This window comes from Podarcis filfolensis, assembly GCF_964270895.1.
Source record: "Podarcis filfolensis genome assembly, chromosome: 3".
Lineage (NCBI taxonomy): Eukaryota > Metazoa > Chordata > Lepidosauria > Squamata > Lacertidae > Podarcis > Podarcis filfolensis.
Window position 1 is genome coordinate 7,743,753 of NC_139606.1, and position 17,241 is coordinate 7,760,993.

At 47.3% G+C, this 17,241-nt stretch overlaps 1 protein-coding gene across 1 annotated transcript; it reads right to left on the reverse strand.

Annotated features, from left to right (window-relative positions):
* Positions 1-211: 211 nt before the first annotated feature.
* Positions 212-13,193, reverse strand: CNRIP1 (cannabinoid receptor interacting protein 1). The gene is made up of 3 exons (XM_083606787.1): positions 12,739-13,193; positions 9,614-9,758; positions 212-1,767 (listed from the first exon to the last, which is right to left on the reverse strand). Exons 1-3 carry the CDS (start codon positions 12,915-12,917, stop codon positions 1,603-1,605), a joined length of 489 nt encoding a protein of 162 aa, XP_083462913.1. The 5' UTR covers positions 12,918-13,193; the 3' UTR covers positions 212-1,602.
* Between the last annotated feature and the right edge of the window lie 4,048 nt (positions 13,194-17,241).

Consider the following 17,241-nt stretch of genomic DNA (forward strand, 5'->3'; position numbering starts at 1 on the left):
TTTTAAAAAAAGTGGCCTTTTAAAGAAAATTAATGATAAAAATAAATAAATTATGAGAATGTGATGGCAAAAGAGCTTGTTTTAAAGAGGCAGCATTGCTGATTTAGTATATTTGAAGTACAATTTACACAAGGATACCTGTCCTTAAAAAGTTCACATATTGACACAAATGTCAGTTAAGTAAAATGTGACAAAACCTAGGGAGAAAACACAGGTTTCCAGCTCCTTTATTACAAAGGTCAAAAGTTATAACAATTTCAATTATTCACATGAACGCAGCTGGTATGCACGGTTACACAGACACAAGACCATCTTTATTCCATGAGCGAAGCAACTTTCCACCTATTTTATTAGAGATAAGAATGTGCTTCTCATTTGTCACAGCTTTGTAAACAGGTTTACATAGGACATAGCACCGGAGTTCAGTCCCCTGCGCAAGCTTATGCAACTTTCCTTTGACTTTGGAAAGAGCTATGTTGTGATTATGCTTAACCCAAAAGGCTGTCATTCAGTGCGACAGAGCTTTTGCAGCTCCAAAGTGACTAGCAGCCCAGTTTTGTTACATTTCACATACAAAAATATCACTGGTAACCTGAAAACCCAATGGGCTCGATACATGACCATTATACTGAATTACTGCATATTCAGGTATTAGCATTATACACACACACAAAACTTAAACCATGGATGTATCGTTTCACCACTCTCTTACACACTTCTCAAGAACTCCACCACTGCTGTTGACTGTAAGAGTTGTTTCAGAGACTGGGAAACAGGAAAACAACATCTCACAGGATAGGAAAGGTTTTACAAGATCCAGCAATCACACTCTCCTTACCCCCTCCCCTGGAACAACCAGCTTGATTAGGGCTGTGTGACTATTGTGGTACCAGATGTACCATCATTGGGAATTTGCATTCTTCCTGTGTGCCATGGTAGAAAGAGATTACTAGGAAGAGGTAGGTAGGTAGGTAGGTAGGTAGGTAGGTAGGTAGGTGTACTGAAGTTTATGGCACGTGGCAGGCAGGCCACATTGAAGCGCCTACTAACTAGGGTGAAGGAGCACAGTGATTTAAACAAAAAGCACAAGAAGCTGTCACCAACATATTGCAGCATGGGATAAACATAGCTAGGAGCCTTCAGATAGGGTTGCCAGATGTCCTCTTTTTCTAGGACAATGGCCTCTTTTTCATGGGTATGTAAAATGAGAGTTCATCATAGCGATCCATACTTAAAAGCAGAAGTTGGCAAATGGGTCCTCCTTTTTTGCTCTTCAAAATATGGCAACCCTACTTCAGACCTCGATGGACACACCTCCAGTGTTCATTATAGCGAAGGTGTGGGAACAGTCAGATTGGGGAAGAGGATAAATGTCAAAATCCCAGTAACGTTGATGTTACGCCCATGATCTGGAACACATTCACTTGGAAACAAGTCCCATCGATTTCAAAATAAACTTATCCCCAAGTGAGTGTGTGCTTTGAAGTCTCATTTGTCAAACGAAAGCATCTATACAGAGCGCCTCTGTTAAGGCTTTGTACTGGTCTGAAGAGAGGTTCTTTCAACCAAGAGATTGTTCTTTTGCCTCTGCCTCACTTTGCTTCAGAAGAAGGTTTCTTTGTTGATCCACATGAGGCTGCGGGTCTCGTTTGGCTTGCACTCATACTCAATGCAGGCAAAGCTGTTTCCCCACTGACAGTGGTCTCGCTTGTGGTAGTTGTAGAATTTGACTTGCCAGACAGTTTCAAAAGCACCGATGTCAGTGACCTGGAGAGAGCAAACCCAATTCACTTCTTGTTAAGAGCTAGAAAAACCATCATCATCATCATTATTACTGTTATTTTATTATAAGAATTTCATTTATAGAAGGACAGAGTGAGAAAAATAAAGAAAAAGTGAGATTGAATGAAAACATGGAAAATAAAGTATTTTTTCTTTTTCTTAAAGAGCTGCAAAATCTGCACGACTGCAGATTCAGAGGTTCTGTGAATACCCTGTAGCCTGACAAACACTAACCTAAACAACTGTATCAGAATTAACAGAATTGCTGCACATTAAATAAAATAAGTTATTTGAAATAAAGTTTTCACAGGGCTGTGCTCGCTTAACTCTGTGGTATGAGTAGCAACACATTCCTATGTGTGTCTAATCAGAAACAAAATAGACTGGAAAGAGAAGTTGCTGAATTGCAGCTTATTACCAAACTTAAGGGATGCGGGTGGTGCTGTGGGTTAAACCACAGAGCCTAGGACTTGCCGATCAGAAGGTCAGCAGTTCGAATCCCTGTGATGGGGTGAGTTCCCATTGCTTGGTCCCTGCTCCTGCCATCCTACCAGTTCAAAAGCACGTCAAAGTGCAAGTAGATAAATAGGTACCACTCCGGCGGGAAGGTAAATGGCATTTCCGTGCGCTGTTCTGGTTCGCCTGAAGCAGCTTAGTCAGCCACATGACCGACCCAGAAGCTGTACGCCGGCTCCCTCGGCCAATAAAGTGAGATGAGCGCCGCAACCCCAGAGTCGGCCACTTCTGTGACAGATACTTATGCCAAAACAAAGTCAAATCTGGCTTCATTCCACAACAACTTATATTGGGCATGAAGATGCTTTAAAAATTGTGATAGCTGAAAAACCACACACAATGTCACCCCTCTAGGATCAGACACCACTTACCATATGGACCTGCAGGTGGGCCAATTACCAGACTATTGTAAGGGAAGACAAGCGTATCCAGATACGTGGGTGTGCTTAATCTCCTGTTAGTTTACTGCTGATTGCAACTGCTTTTAAAGCATTTTGGTTAATTTTTAAACTGTTTTCATTGATAATTCAGAAATTTCTTGTAAACCACTTGCAAGATATGTTACAATCAAGCTGTATATAAATTTGACTAAATAATAACGTAATAATACATCTAAATTCTCTTACGAAAGAAAGCTGAATTCTCCCACCTGAATAAGTTACAAATTAAGGAAACTTGAACATGGGTCTCAGGCTGGCACTTGGGAGACCAGGGTTCAAATTCCCCACTCAGCCATGATGCTCACTGGGTGACCTTAGGCCAGTCATAGGCTCTCAGTCTAACCTACCTGACAGTTGCTGCAAGCATAAAATGTGGCAGGGCTGAAACTAGACTGTCACCCAGGGCAAAGACCCAGTTCAGCACCTCCCCCCACGTGTGTTTGCGCGCGCGCGCACACACACACACACACAACTCAACACATTTGTTCATAAAGGGCATAAAAAGTAGTTAGAGGCTGGAGAAGTCTCTGCAAATAGTAGAATTGTCTGTGGCTTTCATTCAACCTTAAGTAGATCTCCTCAGAGAGTAATAGATCATTTGAGGAATTCTAAGGCTGTATGACCAAAGGGAAAATGAAAAAGTAAGAGTAAATTGAAAGGGTTTGCACAGAACAACATGACTTTAAAATACCTGGGTTTGTTTGTCTAACTTATCCTGTTTTCCTAAGATCCTGTTACCATGGGGGGGGGGGTTATGGGGCTGGGGCTCCCTGTTAGCTTGATTGTCAAGCAATTATTCCCTGTTTACCTGGCTTTTGACTCATTGAATGCTCTGTAAATGAAGGATTAAGATGAAATGGTTATCTGTTATCTCGACAAGCCGCAGGTCCACTCCACCCCCCCTTGCTGACAGGTGGGAAGCCTGGTACCCTTGGGAAAGGATCAGGGACAGAGATACTGACTGCTCCCCCATTGGCTACAGCCCTGAATGGGGGCAGGAAAGTCCATGTCCACAATCTTGAGCAGAGGAAAGGTGGGATATAAATGAAATAAAATATATTTTGGAATGTGACTAAGTTTTATTCAAAGTAGATGCATCAAAATTAATGAACAGGACTATGTAAGTCCATTAATTTCAATGGGTCTACTCTCAGTAAAAGGGACGCGGGTGGCGCTGTGGGTTAAACCACAGAGCCTAGGACTTGCCGATCAGAAGGTCGGCGGTTCGAATCCCCGCGACGGGGTGAGCTCCCGTTGCTTGGTCCCAGCTCCTGCCAACCTAGCAGTTCAAAAGCACGTCAAAGTGCAAGTAGATAAATAGGTACTGCTCCGGCGGGAAGGTAAACGGTGTTTCCGTGCACTGCTCTGGTTTGCCAGAAGCGGCTTAGTCATGCTGGCCACATGACCTGGAAGCTGTACGCCGGCTCCCTTGGCCAATAAAGCGAGATGAGTGCCGCAACCCCAGAGTCGGCCACGACTGGACCTAATGGTCAGGGGTCCCTTTACTCTTTACTAGGATCTATGTTCACTCATCTCGCCCCACTGAAAGAGCAATCTCTGCCATATAGACACATAGCAAAAGCTGCCAAATCTGGCCAAACTGTGCCCCTTTAAGTTATTTAATCCCTCTGAGTTGCATTTTTCAGCTTATTGCACCCTCTGTCAACACATCAGCTCTAAGGTGTTGTTGATAAATAGGTACCCCTCCAGTGGGAAGGTAAACGGCGTTTCCGTGTGCTGCTCTGGTTCGCCAGAAGCGGCTTAGTCATGCTGGCCACATGACCCGGAAGCTGTAAGCTGGCTCCCTCGGCCAATAAAGCAAGATGAGCGCTGCAACCCCAGAGTCGGCCACAACTGGACCTAATGGTCAGGGGTCCCTTTACCTTTACCTTACTCTCAGTAAAGCCCCACCCTAACTACCAGAAATCTTGTTCTATATTTCAGCTGCAATTGCCCATGTGTCTTCTAGTACAGGACCAGCCTAATACATTTTGCTGCAAATTGCCCTTGCATCTCCCCAGTCAAGATGCGCAGTAGACAAGGCTGGCCTGCACCGTAGACAGAAAAGCTCATGAGCAAACTCTTTCCTTTCCTTTCCTTCCAGAAGTATAAATATAATAATAAACTAAACTATTCACTTCCCTTTCATGACACTACGCTCCATGCTTCTACAAAACTGTGGCAAAACCACAACCCTACTGCAACCCCAATGAATTACTTTGTGAATTTCTACCCCTTTACCTCTTAGTTTTTTCACCTACAATTATGTCTCTTGCGTTAGCATATAAAGTAGAACCTTGTGCAGCTGGCTGCACAAATAAAATGCACAGCTGGGGAAACATCAGCAAGAAATTAGCTTGCTTCAAAAATACACCGAGGCAGTGACCACCAATATAGTTTTGAAATAACTTCATTTATGCCCACTGAAAATGATGACCTGTTATGACTTGGACTACTGCAATGCACTCTGTGTGGGGCTACCTTTGAAGGTGACTCACAAAATACAACTAATTCAGAATTTGGCTGCTAGGCTGGTGACTGGGAGCAGCCACTAGGACCATGTAACAGTAGTCTTAAAGGATCTACACTGCCTTCCTGTACGTCAGTGGCGTAGCGTGGGTTGTCAGCACCCGGGGCAAGGCAAGTAATTTGCGCCCCCTAACCCGGGGCAAGTCAAGTAATTTGCGCCCCCTAACCCGGGGCAAGGCAAGTAATTTGCGCCCCCTAACCCCTAACCTGCCGCCGCTGCCAGCTTCTTCTTGCTGCTGCCTGGTCTGGTCTGGTGTGGTTCTCTCCCGCGCTCAGCGCTGCGCTGGGCGGCCGCTGCACTGTCCCTCCCCCAGATAGTCCCTCGCTCTCTCTCCGCACCACACGCCTGGCACCCACCCCCTCCACAGTGGGCAGCGACCCGGCGGCTCGGATCGGATTCGCACAGCCAGCACTGCATTTAGATGAGCAAAGGTCAGCTCTTGATCACTGGGATGAAGGCACTTGACAAAGATTAGCTGCCAGTAATAACATGCCAGAGAGAGTGAGTGAGCCAGGTAGGGGCAGAGAACTGCGAGTGCGAGCACGCCCCCCACAGATGTTGCGCCCGGTGCGGCCGGCCCCCCCTGCACCCCCCACGCTACACCACTGCTGTACGTTTCCGAGCACAATCCAAAGTGTTGGTGCTAACCTTTAAAGCCATAAACGGCCTTGGCCCAGTATACCTGAAGGAGCATCTCCAACTCTATCGTCCAGCCTGGACACTGAGGTCCAGCTCCGAGGGTCTTATGGTGGTTCCCCCACTTTGAGAAGTGAAGTTACAGGGCATCAGGCAAAGGACCTTCTTGGTAGTGGCGCTGACCCTTTGGAATGCCCTCTCATCAGATGTCAAGGAGATAAAGTATACAGCTATTAGAAGACATCTGATGGCAGCCCTGTTTGGGAAAGTGTTTAACGGATGATGTTTCGTTATGTTTTTTATATTCTGTTGGAAGCTGTCCAGAATGGCTGGAGCAACCCAGTCAGATGGGTGGGGTATAAGTAATAAACCTTTATTGTTATTATGATGATTAGGCCAGGAGCACTGGGAAACAGAAACTGTAAATCACAACTGACAAAGACTTGTTGCAGCTACAGTCGATTTGCTTAAATCAAAAGGTCTTGAAAGATGGGGAGGACAGAGAGAGAATTGAAAGCAGTTGGTCATGTTATTACTGGCAGCTAATCTTTGTCAAGTGCCTTCATCCCAGTGATCAAGAGCTGACCTTTGCTCATCTAAATGCATCTAAGATTTTCCAGACCAGTGATTATTGTAAGCAAATTCCAGGATGACTTTTCAGCCTAGTCAGAATCAGAAGCTTCAGAGTCTCACTTAACAGACACGAAGCAGGCGCTTGCTTTTTATTAGATTATATAGTGGCCCCAGGGTACATTTCTGACAGAATAACAAGAGAGAGAGATCTCTGTCCCAAGGAACTTACAAATGAAATTAGCAACTGTTAGCCTCACAAGAAGAGAATGGTAGAAAAGGGGAGGCAAGGGTTAACCAGGATGCACATGACTTTGCCCAATTTCCAACTGTAAAACCTATGAGATGAACTTATACACTGCCTGATGGTAAAAAAAAAAAAATCTCAAAGCAGTTTACAAAAGATAAAACAGCGGAATCGAGAAAAAATTGCAACTACCGTATTGACCCGAATATAAGCCGCACCTGAATATAAGCTGCACGTTTAAAATTGGAGGTGGGGGGGAAAGAAAAAATACCCGAATATAAGCCACTCCATTCCTTGCTGCTTCTGGCTGCATGCTGGGGGGGGGGGCGTGCTGCGTTTCCGTCGGCCTTTCCCCTTCCTTGCTCTCTCCCTTCCCGGTCTTGGGGGAAGAGGACGGGGGACTACATGCGGGGAGGGCCCCTGCTTTGCTGCGCTCCTGCTGCTGTTTGCCCTGTGCTCCTGGCCACATACCATAAGGTCACAAATATAAGACGCACCTCAATTTTTCACGGTCTGAATTTGGGGAAAAAGTGAGGCTTATATTCAGGTCAATATGGTAATCCAGATTAAAATTAACAAAACTTTTAAAGCATCTGGGTAGGATTGTCTAAGCAGGAATGCTTTTAGCAGGTGCCAAAATGACTGCTGTGAAGGTTCTCAATAGGCGGGGAGTTCCAAAGTGCAAACGCTGCCGCACCGAATGTCTGAGTTGCACGATAAGCCTCCCACTGACAGCATAAACCAGGGACCTCTGACCTTTTTGGACCCGGAGGCACATGTGGAAATTTAAGAACTGTCACAGGCGCACAGAACACCCATTTCACAGAGGATGCTCACCTCCAGCCCAGGCAGGCAAAGCACCTATGCTCCCCCCAAATAAGAACATAGATAAAACAGGCAACCAAACCTCTCCCAAAACCCACAGCTTTAAAAAATGGAAGGAGCAAAGGGCCTTGGTGGGGAGAGTGGAAGATGTCTGAAGAGGCTGTGGTGCCACATTGGGGAACCCAGGCTTAAGATGAGTGAAGGAATAATTGCTTAGGCATGCCAGAGATGTTTGCAATCAGAACATCTGTTCATAGGAGATTTTCAGGGATCTTACGTAACAGCTAGGCTTTCAGCTCCTGTGCAAGGCAGCAATGCAATGCTTATTTGAGCCCAGCTCCCAAACCGTGATGTTTCTGCCACTACAGATATGTTAAAATCGGTCCGAAGGCTGGAACTCTGCCGTGTCATCTGCTCTCAGGCTTGCCAGGTCAGCGTTCTTCCTGCAGAGGTGCACCCTGTGCCTTTAGCACAAAACTGCACAAAGCAATGATGCCAGGAAGGAAAACCTAGACTTGCAAGGTACTGGTTTTTACATGTCTCCTGCCTGTGTGAGTTTATTACCGCACATGGTAGCTGTTCCATTCTCCTGGTCTTACTATGCAGGCTGCTCAGCAATCATCATGGTTTATATGCATACACCTTGCAGTTTGTGGCTATCTGATGCAGTGGGCCAGGAATCGTGCCCCCAACACCCTCCATTTCCACTGAAATGCAAAGCCCAGTTCTGAAAGGTGGTCTCCGTTTCACAGTTATAAGAATGCAAGGCTTATGAAATGCAGAAGCTCTTAACAGAGAAGAAGGAAAATAAGTGATCTTATAGAGGTGTTCACAGCTAACAGAGATGCAGATGGCTTGCAAAATGGAAAGGTCTTTACTCTGGAGTGTGTGGGTATCACAGCCAAATTTGATAGATGATATAACTAACAAACAACACCTTAGAGCTGATGTGTTGACAGCGGGTGCAATAAACTGAAAAATGCAACTCAGAGGGATTAAATAACTTAAAGGGGCACAGTTTGGCCAGATTTGGTAGCTTTTGCTATGTGTCAATATGGCAGAGATTGCTCTTGCAGTGGGACGAGATGGGTGAACATAAATCCTACACAGGTTAAAGGTAAAGGTAAAGGGACCGACTCTGGGGTTGCGGTGCTCATCTCGCTTTACTGGCTGAGGGAGCCGGCGTGCAGCTTCCGGGTCATGTGGCCAGCATGACTAAGTCGCTTCTGGCGAACCAGAGCAGCACACGGAAACGCCGTTTACCTTCCCACCGGAGCGGTACCTATTTATCTACTTGCACATGACATGCTTTCGAACTGCTAGGTTGGCAGGAGCAGGGACCAGCAATGGGAGCTCACCCCGTCGCGGGGATTCGAACCACCGACCTTCTGATCAGCAAGTCCTAGGCTCTGTGGTTTAACCCACAGCGCCACCCGCGTCCCCCTACACAGGGTACATTACTGCAATAGCACAATACAGCAGTAAAAGATTCCTTGCCCCTCACCACCAAGGACTGCAGGGGAAAGGAAAAGCTGTAATCCTGCGCTCTGGATTCAAGAACCCTGAATGGAGTCTCCCAATAAAGATGAAGAGATGATGGAAAACGTGGGAAATGCTAGCACGTTAATAGTCAGCCACAGCTAATTCTGAGTGTTTTAGCCAAGGACGCATATCTTTAAACTAATGCCCAAGCCAGAAGAAGCCAACCTGGTTCCCTCTAGAAAATGTTGGACTCCTGTCAGTACCAGTCTGCATTGTGCTTGCCTCTGAATGGCCCAGTTTTGCTGCAAGAATATGTCTAGTCACGGATGACCACGTGTCGCTCCTTAAACCTCAGGTGAACTGGAGCGATGAATGGGTCAGCTGAGGTCATGGAGTCTGCAGAGTAATGGCCAGTTGGCCTCTGGAGGTTTACGCTGTCACAGATGCTTAAAAAGATAGAAGTCCAAGGTAAAGGGGAATTACAACAGACAGTGCTATGTTCTTAAGTGCTATACCTTTTTAAGAGACCTGCCCGTGCCCAGACAACATCACTTATGCTACCCCACACCCAGAAATACACACTACCTGTATGTTGATTTGTATGGGCTGCCTCTCGCCACTTTTAGTGTGAGTTACGCCTTCTGTATCGTAGATTCCAGTGTAGGTAACAGCTTGGGGGTCTCTCGACTTCTCTTCCAGGGGAAACGTTACTCCCCCGATACCCATAGTCCTGAAAGAGTAGTTAATATTCTTAGCAAGCCTCTCTTCCTAATGTGGAGAGAGAAAGTAAGGTTTACAAGCAAACATCTGCCGTGATTATAACCAGCTCCCTTTAGTTTTCTGTCCATATATCAGAATGTAACAGAGAAAGGAAGGCAGAACAAATGCCATGCTACTGTCATTCATTACAGTGTGTGGGGGGGGACATACAATGGACAGATACTCTCAAGAAACAAATAAGTATTCAGTTCCACCATTTTCTGTTCAGGAGGCCGTCAAAGAAGATGTGCCCCCTCCACCTGAGGTCCAGAGGGTGGCAACACAAGAACAGGCTTTTTCTGCAGTGGCTCCCTGTTTGTGGAATGCTCTCCCTGGTGGAATGCTTGCCTGGTACCTTCTTTATACATCTTTAGGCTCCCAGGCCTTTGAATGATTCACATTCTATGTCCTTTTAAACGTCCTTTTGGGAGAGAGGGTTATGGGTTTGTTTTGTTTTTTGCATTTCTATTTTGTACTTTATGCTGTGAACTGCCCTGAGATAAATAATCATACTCTCTCCACCCCAAGGGATGCCCTAAAAATATGCTGGCAACTCTTTTTGCAGATATCTGTCTATGTCATATAGCTGCAATTCAAAACAATTTGATTATGTGCCACTAATCTTAGTCAAACAGTTTGAACAGAAACGCCACAAAAGCCAAAGAAGAAAAGTGGGCTGTAACAAGGAGAAACTGGAGAGGTTTGTTTTAAAGCCTGCCTTTTATGACTCAGAAGAAAATACCTCTGTGTTTGTCCTATGGGTGCCTCAGAACATAGCAAAGTGTTTTATGCCAAGGCAGACCATTGGTTGATCCAGCTCAGTATCGTCTGCAGAGATTGGTAGTGACTCTCCAGGATTTCAGGCAGAGGATTTCCCCAGCCCTACCTGGGGATTATAGGGACTGAAGCTGGGACCTAGTGCAGGCAAAGCTCTACCACTGAGCTATAACCCCTCCCTTAGAGACGGCCAGCTCAGCTACCAAAACTTCAAAACTGGAGCTATGGTGTCAGGGGCGTAGGAAGGGGGAGCGGCCCACTCCGGGTGTCATCCTGGGGGGGTGTGTGACAAAATCCCCCCTGGGCGGATCACCACCACGCCGATCACCCTGCCCCTGGGAGGATCACCGTATGGTGCCTGGACAGTTGCTTCAAAGTTTCTAAGAAAATAGAACAGGATCTATTATTCAGATTATGTCCATCAGGCATATCTATTTTGGAGCTGGGAAGTGCAGCAATATTGTGTCAAGTGAGGTTTTTGGCCTTGGTTCAAAGAGAGCACGGTGCAAGACGTGTGCCTGGTGCAAACACTATTCCTTGCTTTGAAAGGGAGGAAAACAAGCAAGGAGTTTGTCAGTCCTTAGATAAATCATGTGATCATGTGTCTACACATTTAAACTCACTTAGGAGCATAGCACCACCATGACTTCAGGAATAAAATGGACCTTCTGCCGCCTGATGTTACTCAGAAGCAATTCATATGTAATTCAATGGGTTCTGCTTCCAGCTACAGTGGCGGACTTTGGGCTTTCAAATTTCAACAGCACCAAAATTCGGTGGCCTCTTGCCTTCCATTCCAAGTCATTGTTGTGACGTCCCCTGCAGCACCCTCTTGGCTCAGCACCTAGTGCAGGTGAACCAGTAGCACTCACCTAGATCCACCTCTGCCAGGTAAGTGGGGAAAGGTTTGCAACTTCACTTATGGAGCTCCTAAGCTCCATTTCACTGTATAAAAGGTAATACCTTCTTAAAGTAAAAAGGAAAGGAAAAGGGGGGGACCTCAGACTTGGGGGCCCATTAGCTTGCTGCATTTTACCTTGCTTATTTAGTGAGTTAGTTATTAAATTTGTACACTGCCCTTCATCCAAAGATCACAGGGCAGTTCACAAGAAAATGAGAATGCAAAATGAAACAAAAACAACCCAGTAACCCCAACCTCCCCTCCAATTAAAAGGGCACAGAATACTAGTCAAAGGCCTGGTTATAGACAAACATTTTCGCATTGCACAAACGGGGAGTCACCCTCCAGGCCTCTCAAGGAGGGGGCAAAGAAGAAGCCTCAGATAATGATAGCAGGGTCTGGGTTGGAGAGGCGCTTCTTTGGATGCTGCGGCATTTATTACTTTAAGGTCCTGATTTTAATGAATTTGTCTTTGACATTACCCTAATACCCCCCAAAAAAACCCCGTTTGAATGGAAGGCAGAAAATGAATGTTTTAAATAAATGTCTCGCTGGCAAACGCGCCTCCCTTACAAATTCCGAAGTAAAGGATGCTGCAGAGACCAGGATCAGTCCCCTGGCGGTCCAGGAGTCAACCCTAGGCCCATTTGCTGCTGCTGCCCCTCCTCACCACCTGCAACTCTGCACGAGGTCACCGGGCGGGGGACGGGCGGTGTCCCCTGATTCCAGAAGCCCTGGATCCGCCCTGCTTCCAAGACACCCCTAGAGGATGCGCGCAGGAGGGGAGGCCGGTTACATAAGCAAAGCCGGAGCGAGGACGCCGGGCAGATCCGCTCCATTGTCCCCCGCATCCCCTATGCGTCGCCCTCCTCCGGTCTCCAGCGCCGCACCTCTCCGGGCCTTGGAGCCCAGCCTCTCCAGCCCCTTCCCTGCACCCGCACCGGCCCTTTTCTGCTGGCAGGGAGCGGGGCGTTTGCCTGCAAAGCTGGCCTTCGCGAGCAGGCTGCTCGGCGCTTTACTCCTCGGGCGCAACGCAGCAAAGGGAGCTCGGTTCCTTTTTTGCCAAGGTCCCGTTGGCACTGCGGGTCCAGCTGGCCGCCGTGCGGGGTCAGAGATAAGCGCAGAGATGCCGAAAGGAAATAATAAGAATGGGGATAAAGATGGAAGCCTGTCCCTTTGCCAGGGAAGAAATCTGGGCGGGCAGGCGCGCAGCAAGACGCAGAAGCTGCCCTGGGGAGGGAAAGGTGAGGAGGGCAGGTAGGTCCCCACTTACGTGGCCTGGATGGCTCCGGGCTTAATGGCCACCTCGACTTTGTACTTGGCCCCCGTGAGCAGCTTGATGGTCCGGTTCTGCCCGAACCTCTGGCCGTCCACCTTGAAGTAGACGGGCCCGTCGTTGGGCTGGATCTTGAGCGAGATCTTGATCCGCACCACGGTGGGCACCTCGGCCATGGCTGCGTCTTTGCGCTCCGCTCCTTCGGCGAGGATGGAGGCGCCAAGGGAAGAGGCGCGGGAGAAGGAGGGCAGGCTCTCCGCCCGGATCCCCCTCGCCACGGATGACGACGGAGGCCCGCTACACCCCCACCCCACCCCCCTCCGGCGCGGGTGCGCGCTCGGGTGCGGACGGAAAGAGCGGCGGGGCGGGCGGAGCGCGCGCGCGCCGCCGGGTCTGTGCGCAAGGCGAGGCGCGGAAGTTAATCCCCGCTGGCCTGATTCTGGGCCGCCCCCGAGCCAAGCCGGGCGCCTCCCCGCGGACTCGGTCAGACGCGGCCAGCGGAGAAGGGAAACCCCCCGAGCGCCCGGCTGCTTTACGAAAATCAGTGCGAAGGGGGGCTCTGGCTCGGATTTAATCGCTCCGGGTGGAAACAACTGTCTGCCGAGCATCTTCTCTCCGGGTGGCACCACGAAGAAGTTGGGCTTTGGGTGCCATAGAATCGTCGAGTTGGAAGGGATCCCGAGGGTCATCTAGTCCAACCCCCTGCAAGGCAGGGATCTCAACTAGATCATACATCCAGAGGTGGACCTTGGGAATATGGTCCCCTGAGAGAGGATGGCAACCCCTCCCTAAATATTTCTGATTTCAACAGTGCATTTCTGTACAGTTGCTTTCTTAGGGTCTTCTCAGTAGGCGCCCAAATAAATGCAGTGGTACCTCAGGTTACATACGCTTCAGGCTACATACGCTTCAGGTTACAGACTCCGCTAACCCAGAAATAGTACCTTGGGTTAAGAACTTTGCTTCAGGATGAGAACAGAAATCCTGCTCCGGTGGTGCAGCAGCAGCAGGAGGCCCCATTAGCTAAAGTGGTGCTTCAGGTTAAGAACAGTCTCAGGTTAAGAACGGACCTCCGGAACGAATTAAGTACTTAACCCGAGGTACCACTGTATAGGTTTTATTATGATCTTCCATACTTGCTGGACGGGTTTTGATGCTGGGTGTCATCAATGTTACCTCTCTCCTTAGGTCCCAGCAAGGTAGTGAGGTCCAGGTGTCTGAAGTTGGTGGTGATAGACTGGGTGACTGAAAGTTAATTCAGATTGGTTGGTGGGAAGCAATCTGGTTGATCTAGGATCAAGTGCTGAGCTTATTCTGGATGGGGTTTCACGCACCCATCCTTGAAAGAGAAGATTTGCACCTTGAAGGGGCTTGTGAGTTTGGCTAGTACAGGATGAACCAAAGGTAGCAGCGGCCAGTAGTTTTGCCTACTACACCAGTTGAACAAACTTTTAGCCACAGAGATGCAGACCACAGGAACCTCAAAATTAGACTACTGCAATGCATTCCACATGGGGCTGCCTTGGAAGAGTGGTCAGGATGCACAACTTGTCCAAAATATGACAACAAGGTTCTTGATGGGCTTCTAGTTTGTATCACATCTAGTCCCACACATCTGAATCGCTTACCAGCTTGTGTCCGGGCCTTATTGAAAGTGCTTCTTTGACTTTCAGAGCCTGAAATGGTCTGGAACCAAGCTATTGGGGGAAAGGGTGTCTTCTTACATATTCCCCTACTTACACCATCTTGGGTTACTTACTTTGCTGACACATGGACCAGTGAGAGCACATTACGGGCTTTCTCTTTGGGATTCCTTCTGCAGGAGGATGCATCTGGCTGACCCTTGTGAGTTATTGGAGGGCAGCCAAAGCTTTCACATTTAGGAAAGCTTTCGTACTGCTGGACAAGAAGATACGATTTTGTTTTTATCTTGTTTGGTACTAGTGAATGATACGTTACTTGTCAGCTCTGATTGTTGTTTTCTTTGTGTATAATTTGCCAGCTGCTGCAAGAACCATGTACTAAGCGTGCAGGATATACATGTCATGCTCAGGGCCGGGGGTCCCAGTTATAGAAGATCTAAGCCATGGGTAGGCAAACTAAGGCCCGGGGGCCGGATTCGGCCCAACCGCCTTCTAAATTTGGCCCGCGGACAGTGCTGGAATCAGCATGTTTTTACATGAGTAATAATAATAATAATTTTTATTTGTACCCCACCCTCCCCAGCCAAGGCCGGGCTCAGGGTGACTAACAAGTAATAATAAAAACAAGTTGAATGAATACAACTTAAAAAGAAGATTAAAATACAACATTAAAATATCAAAACAGTAAAATATTAAAATGTTAAAATGCATCACAGGAGAAAGGAAAAAGAAAGAGGGGGGAGGGAATCAAATTGGCTCCAAGCCAAAGGCCAGGTGGAACAACTCTGTTTTACAGGCCCTGTGGAAAGAAATCAGATCCTGCAGGGCCCTGGTCTCATGAGGCAGAGCGTTCCACCAGGCCGGAGCCAGAGTTGAAAAGGCCCTGGCTCTGGTTGAAGCCAATCTAACTTTCTTAGGGCCCGGGACCTCTAGGATGTTGCTATTTATGGACCTTGAGGCTCTCCGTGGGGCATACCGGGAGAGGCGGTCCCGTAGGTATGAGGGTCCTAGGCCGTGAAGGGCTTTAAAGGTCAAAAGCAGCTAGCTTGCTGTTGAAATGGAATACACAGGACGAGACGGTTAAATCAGCTATGATTAAATGGGCACAAGACATCGGTCACAACATTATGTTTGCTGACTGGGAACAGTTATGGACCACCGGCATAAAGTTCACGGCATGTAATGCCTTGAGAGAGAACATCATGAAAATGATTTATAGGTGGTACATGACCCCAGTCAAGCTTGCAAAAATTTATCATATGCCCAGTAATAAATGCTGGAAATGTAAGGAAACTGAAGGTACTTTCTACCACCTTTGGTGGACGTGCCCAAGGATTAAGGTATTCTGGGAAATGATTTATAATGAAATGAAAAAGGTGCTTAAATGCACGTTCCTGAAGAAACCAGAAGCCTTTCTCCTGGGCATGGCAGGCCAATTGGTGTCAAGGAAAGATAGGACGTTTTTTATGTACGCTACAACAGCAGCAAGAGTACTGTTAGCAAAGTATTGGAAGACACAAGAACTACCCACACTGGAAGAATGGCAGGCCAAGGTAATAGACTACATGGGACTGGCGGAGATGACCGGCAGAATCCGAGACCAAGGGAAAGAGACGGTGGAAGAAGATTGGAAGAAATTTAAAATCTATCTTAAGAACTGTTGTAAAATTAATGAATGCTAAAATGTTTTGGGTAATGTAAAATAGAATTGCAGCGATTAACAATTGGATATGAGAAATAAGATCTAAAGAAAGTGTTATATTGAAATTAGGGGATGCTGAAAAGATTGATAACAGGGATGCAGAAAGGGGAGGTATGGGGAAGTCGCTGAAAGAAGGTTCAAGAAAAGAAAGGTTAAGAAAGTATACGTGTTTATATGTTTGTATGTCTATGTATTGTGTTGTATTGTTTTGTATTATGTGTGGAAAAACCAATAAAAAATTTATTAAAAAAATAAAATAAAAATAAAGGTCAAAAGCAGCACCTTGAACCTGACCCTGTACTCCACCGGGAGCCAGTGCAGCTGGAAAAGCACTGGGTGAATATGTTCCCATGGCAGAGACCCCGTGAGGAGCCTCGCTGCAGCATTCTGCACCCGCTGGAGTTTCTGGGAGTTTCTGAGTAGAATGTGTCCTTTTATTTAAAATGCATCTCTGGGTTATTTGGGAGGGCTGACTGGTGTTTTTACATGAGTAGATTGTGTGCTTTTATTTAAAATGCATCGGTATTCATTCATTTCCCCCCCCCCAAAAAAAATATAGTACAGCCCTCCACAAGGTCTGAGGGGCAGTGGACCAGCCCCCTGCTGAAAAAGTTTGCTGACCCCTGATCTAAGCCTTCACCAAAGTACTCATCAGTGTGGGGAGGGTTGCAGATGCAGCCCAGTCCAAGCAAACCAAGGTCAAGCGCACATAATTAGTCTAGGTCCAAACATGATCCAGAGACAAGGCCAGTTGACAGTCTAAGGTTAACATCACAGGGAGGTTAGGCCAGATCCAACACCACAAGGCAGGGAAACTAGCACCAGGAACTAGCTACCAAAGACTTTTCTTTGTTTCCACAAACTGGAAGATTCAGGAGGGGAAGCCTTATATACTTTGGGCTCCTAAATGACACCCTAACCACAACCGCTGCCAGTGAAGGAGTATTAGGGACGTCCTTACTCATGAATAGTTGCAGTTGCTCAAAAGCAGACCGGCTCTGGGTTTGTAGACAGATATCATGCCCAGAGGGACATGGGTAGCGCTGTGGGTTAAACCACAGAGCCTAGGACTTGGCGATCAGAAGGTTGGCGGTTCGAATCCCCGCGACGGGGTGAGCTCCCGTTGCTCGGTCCCTGCTCCTGCCAACCTAGCAG

Excerpts from the sequence above, each read along its gene's own strand:
- CNRIP1 (XM_083606787.1), bottom strand. The coding sequence starts at position 12,917 with ATGGCCGAGGTGCCCACCGTGGTGCGGATCAAGATCTCGCTCAAGATC. Across the intron at positions 9,759-12,738 it reads CCCGGAGCCATCCAGGCCAC|GACTATGGGTATCGGGGGAG; the intron begins GTAAGTGGGGAC and ends CTACTCTTTCAG. Across the intron at positions 1,768-9,613 it reads CCATACAAATCAACATACAG|GTCACTGACATCGGTGCTTT; the intron begins GTAGTGTGTATT and ends TGCTCTCTCCAG.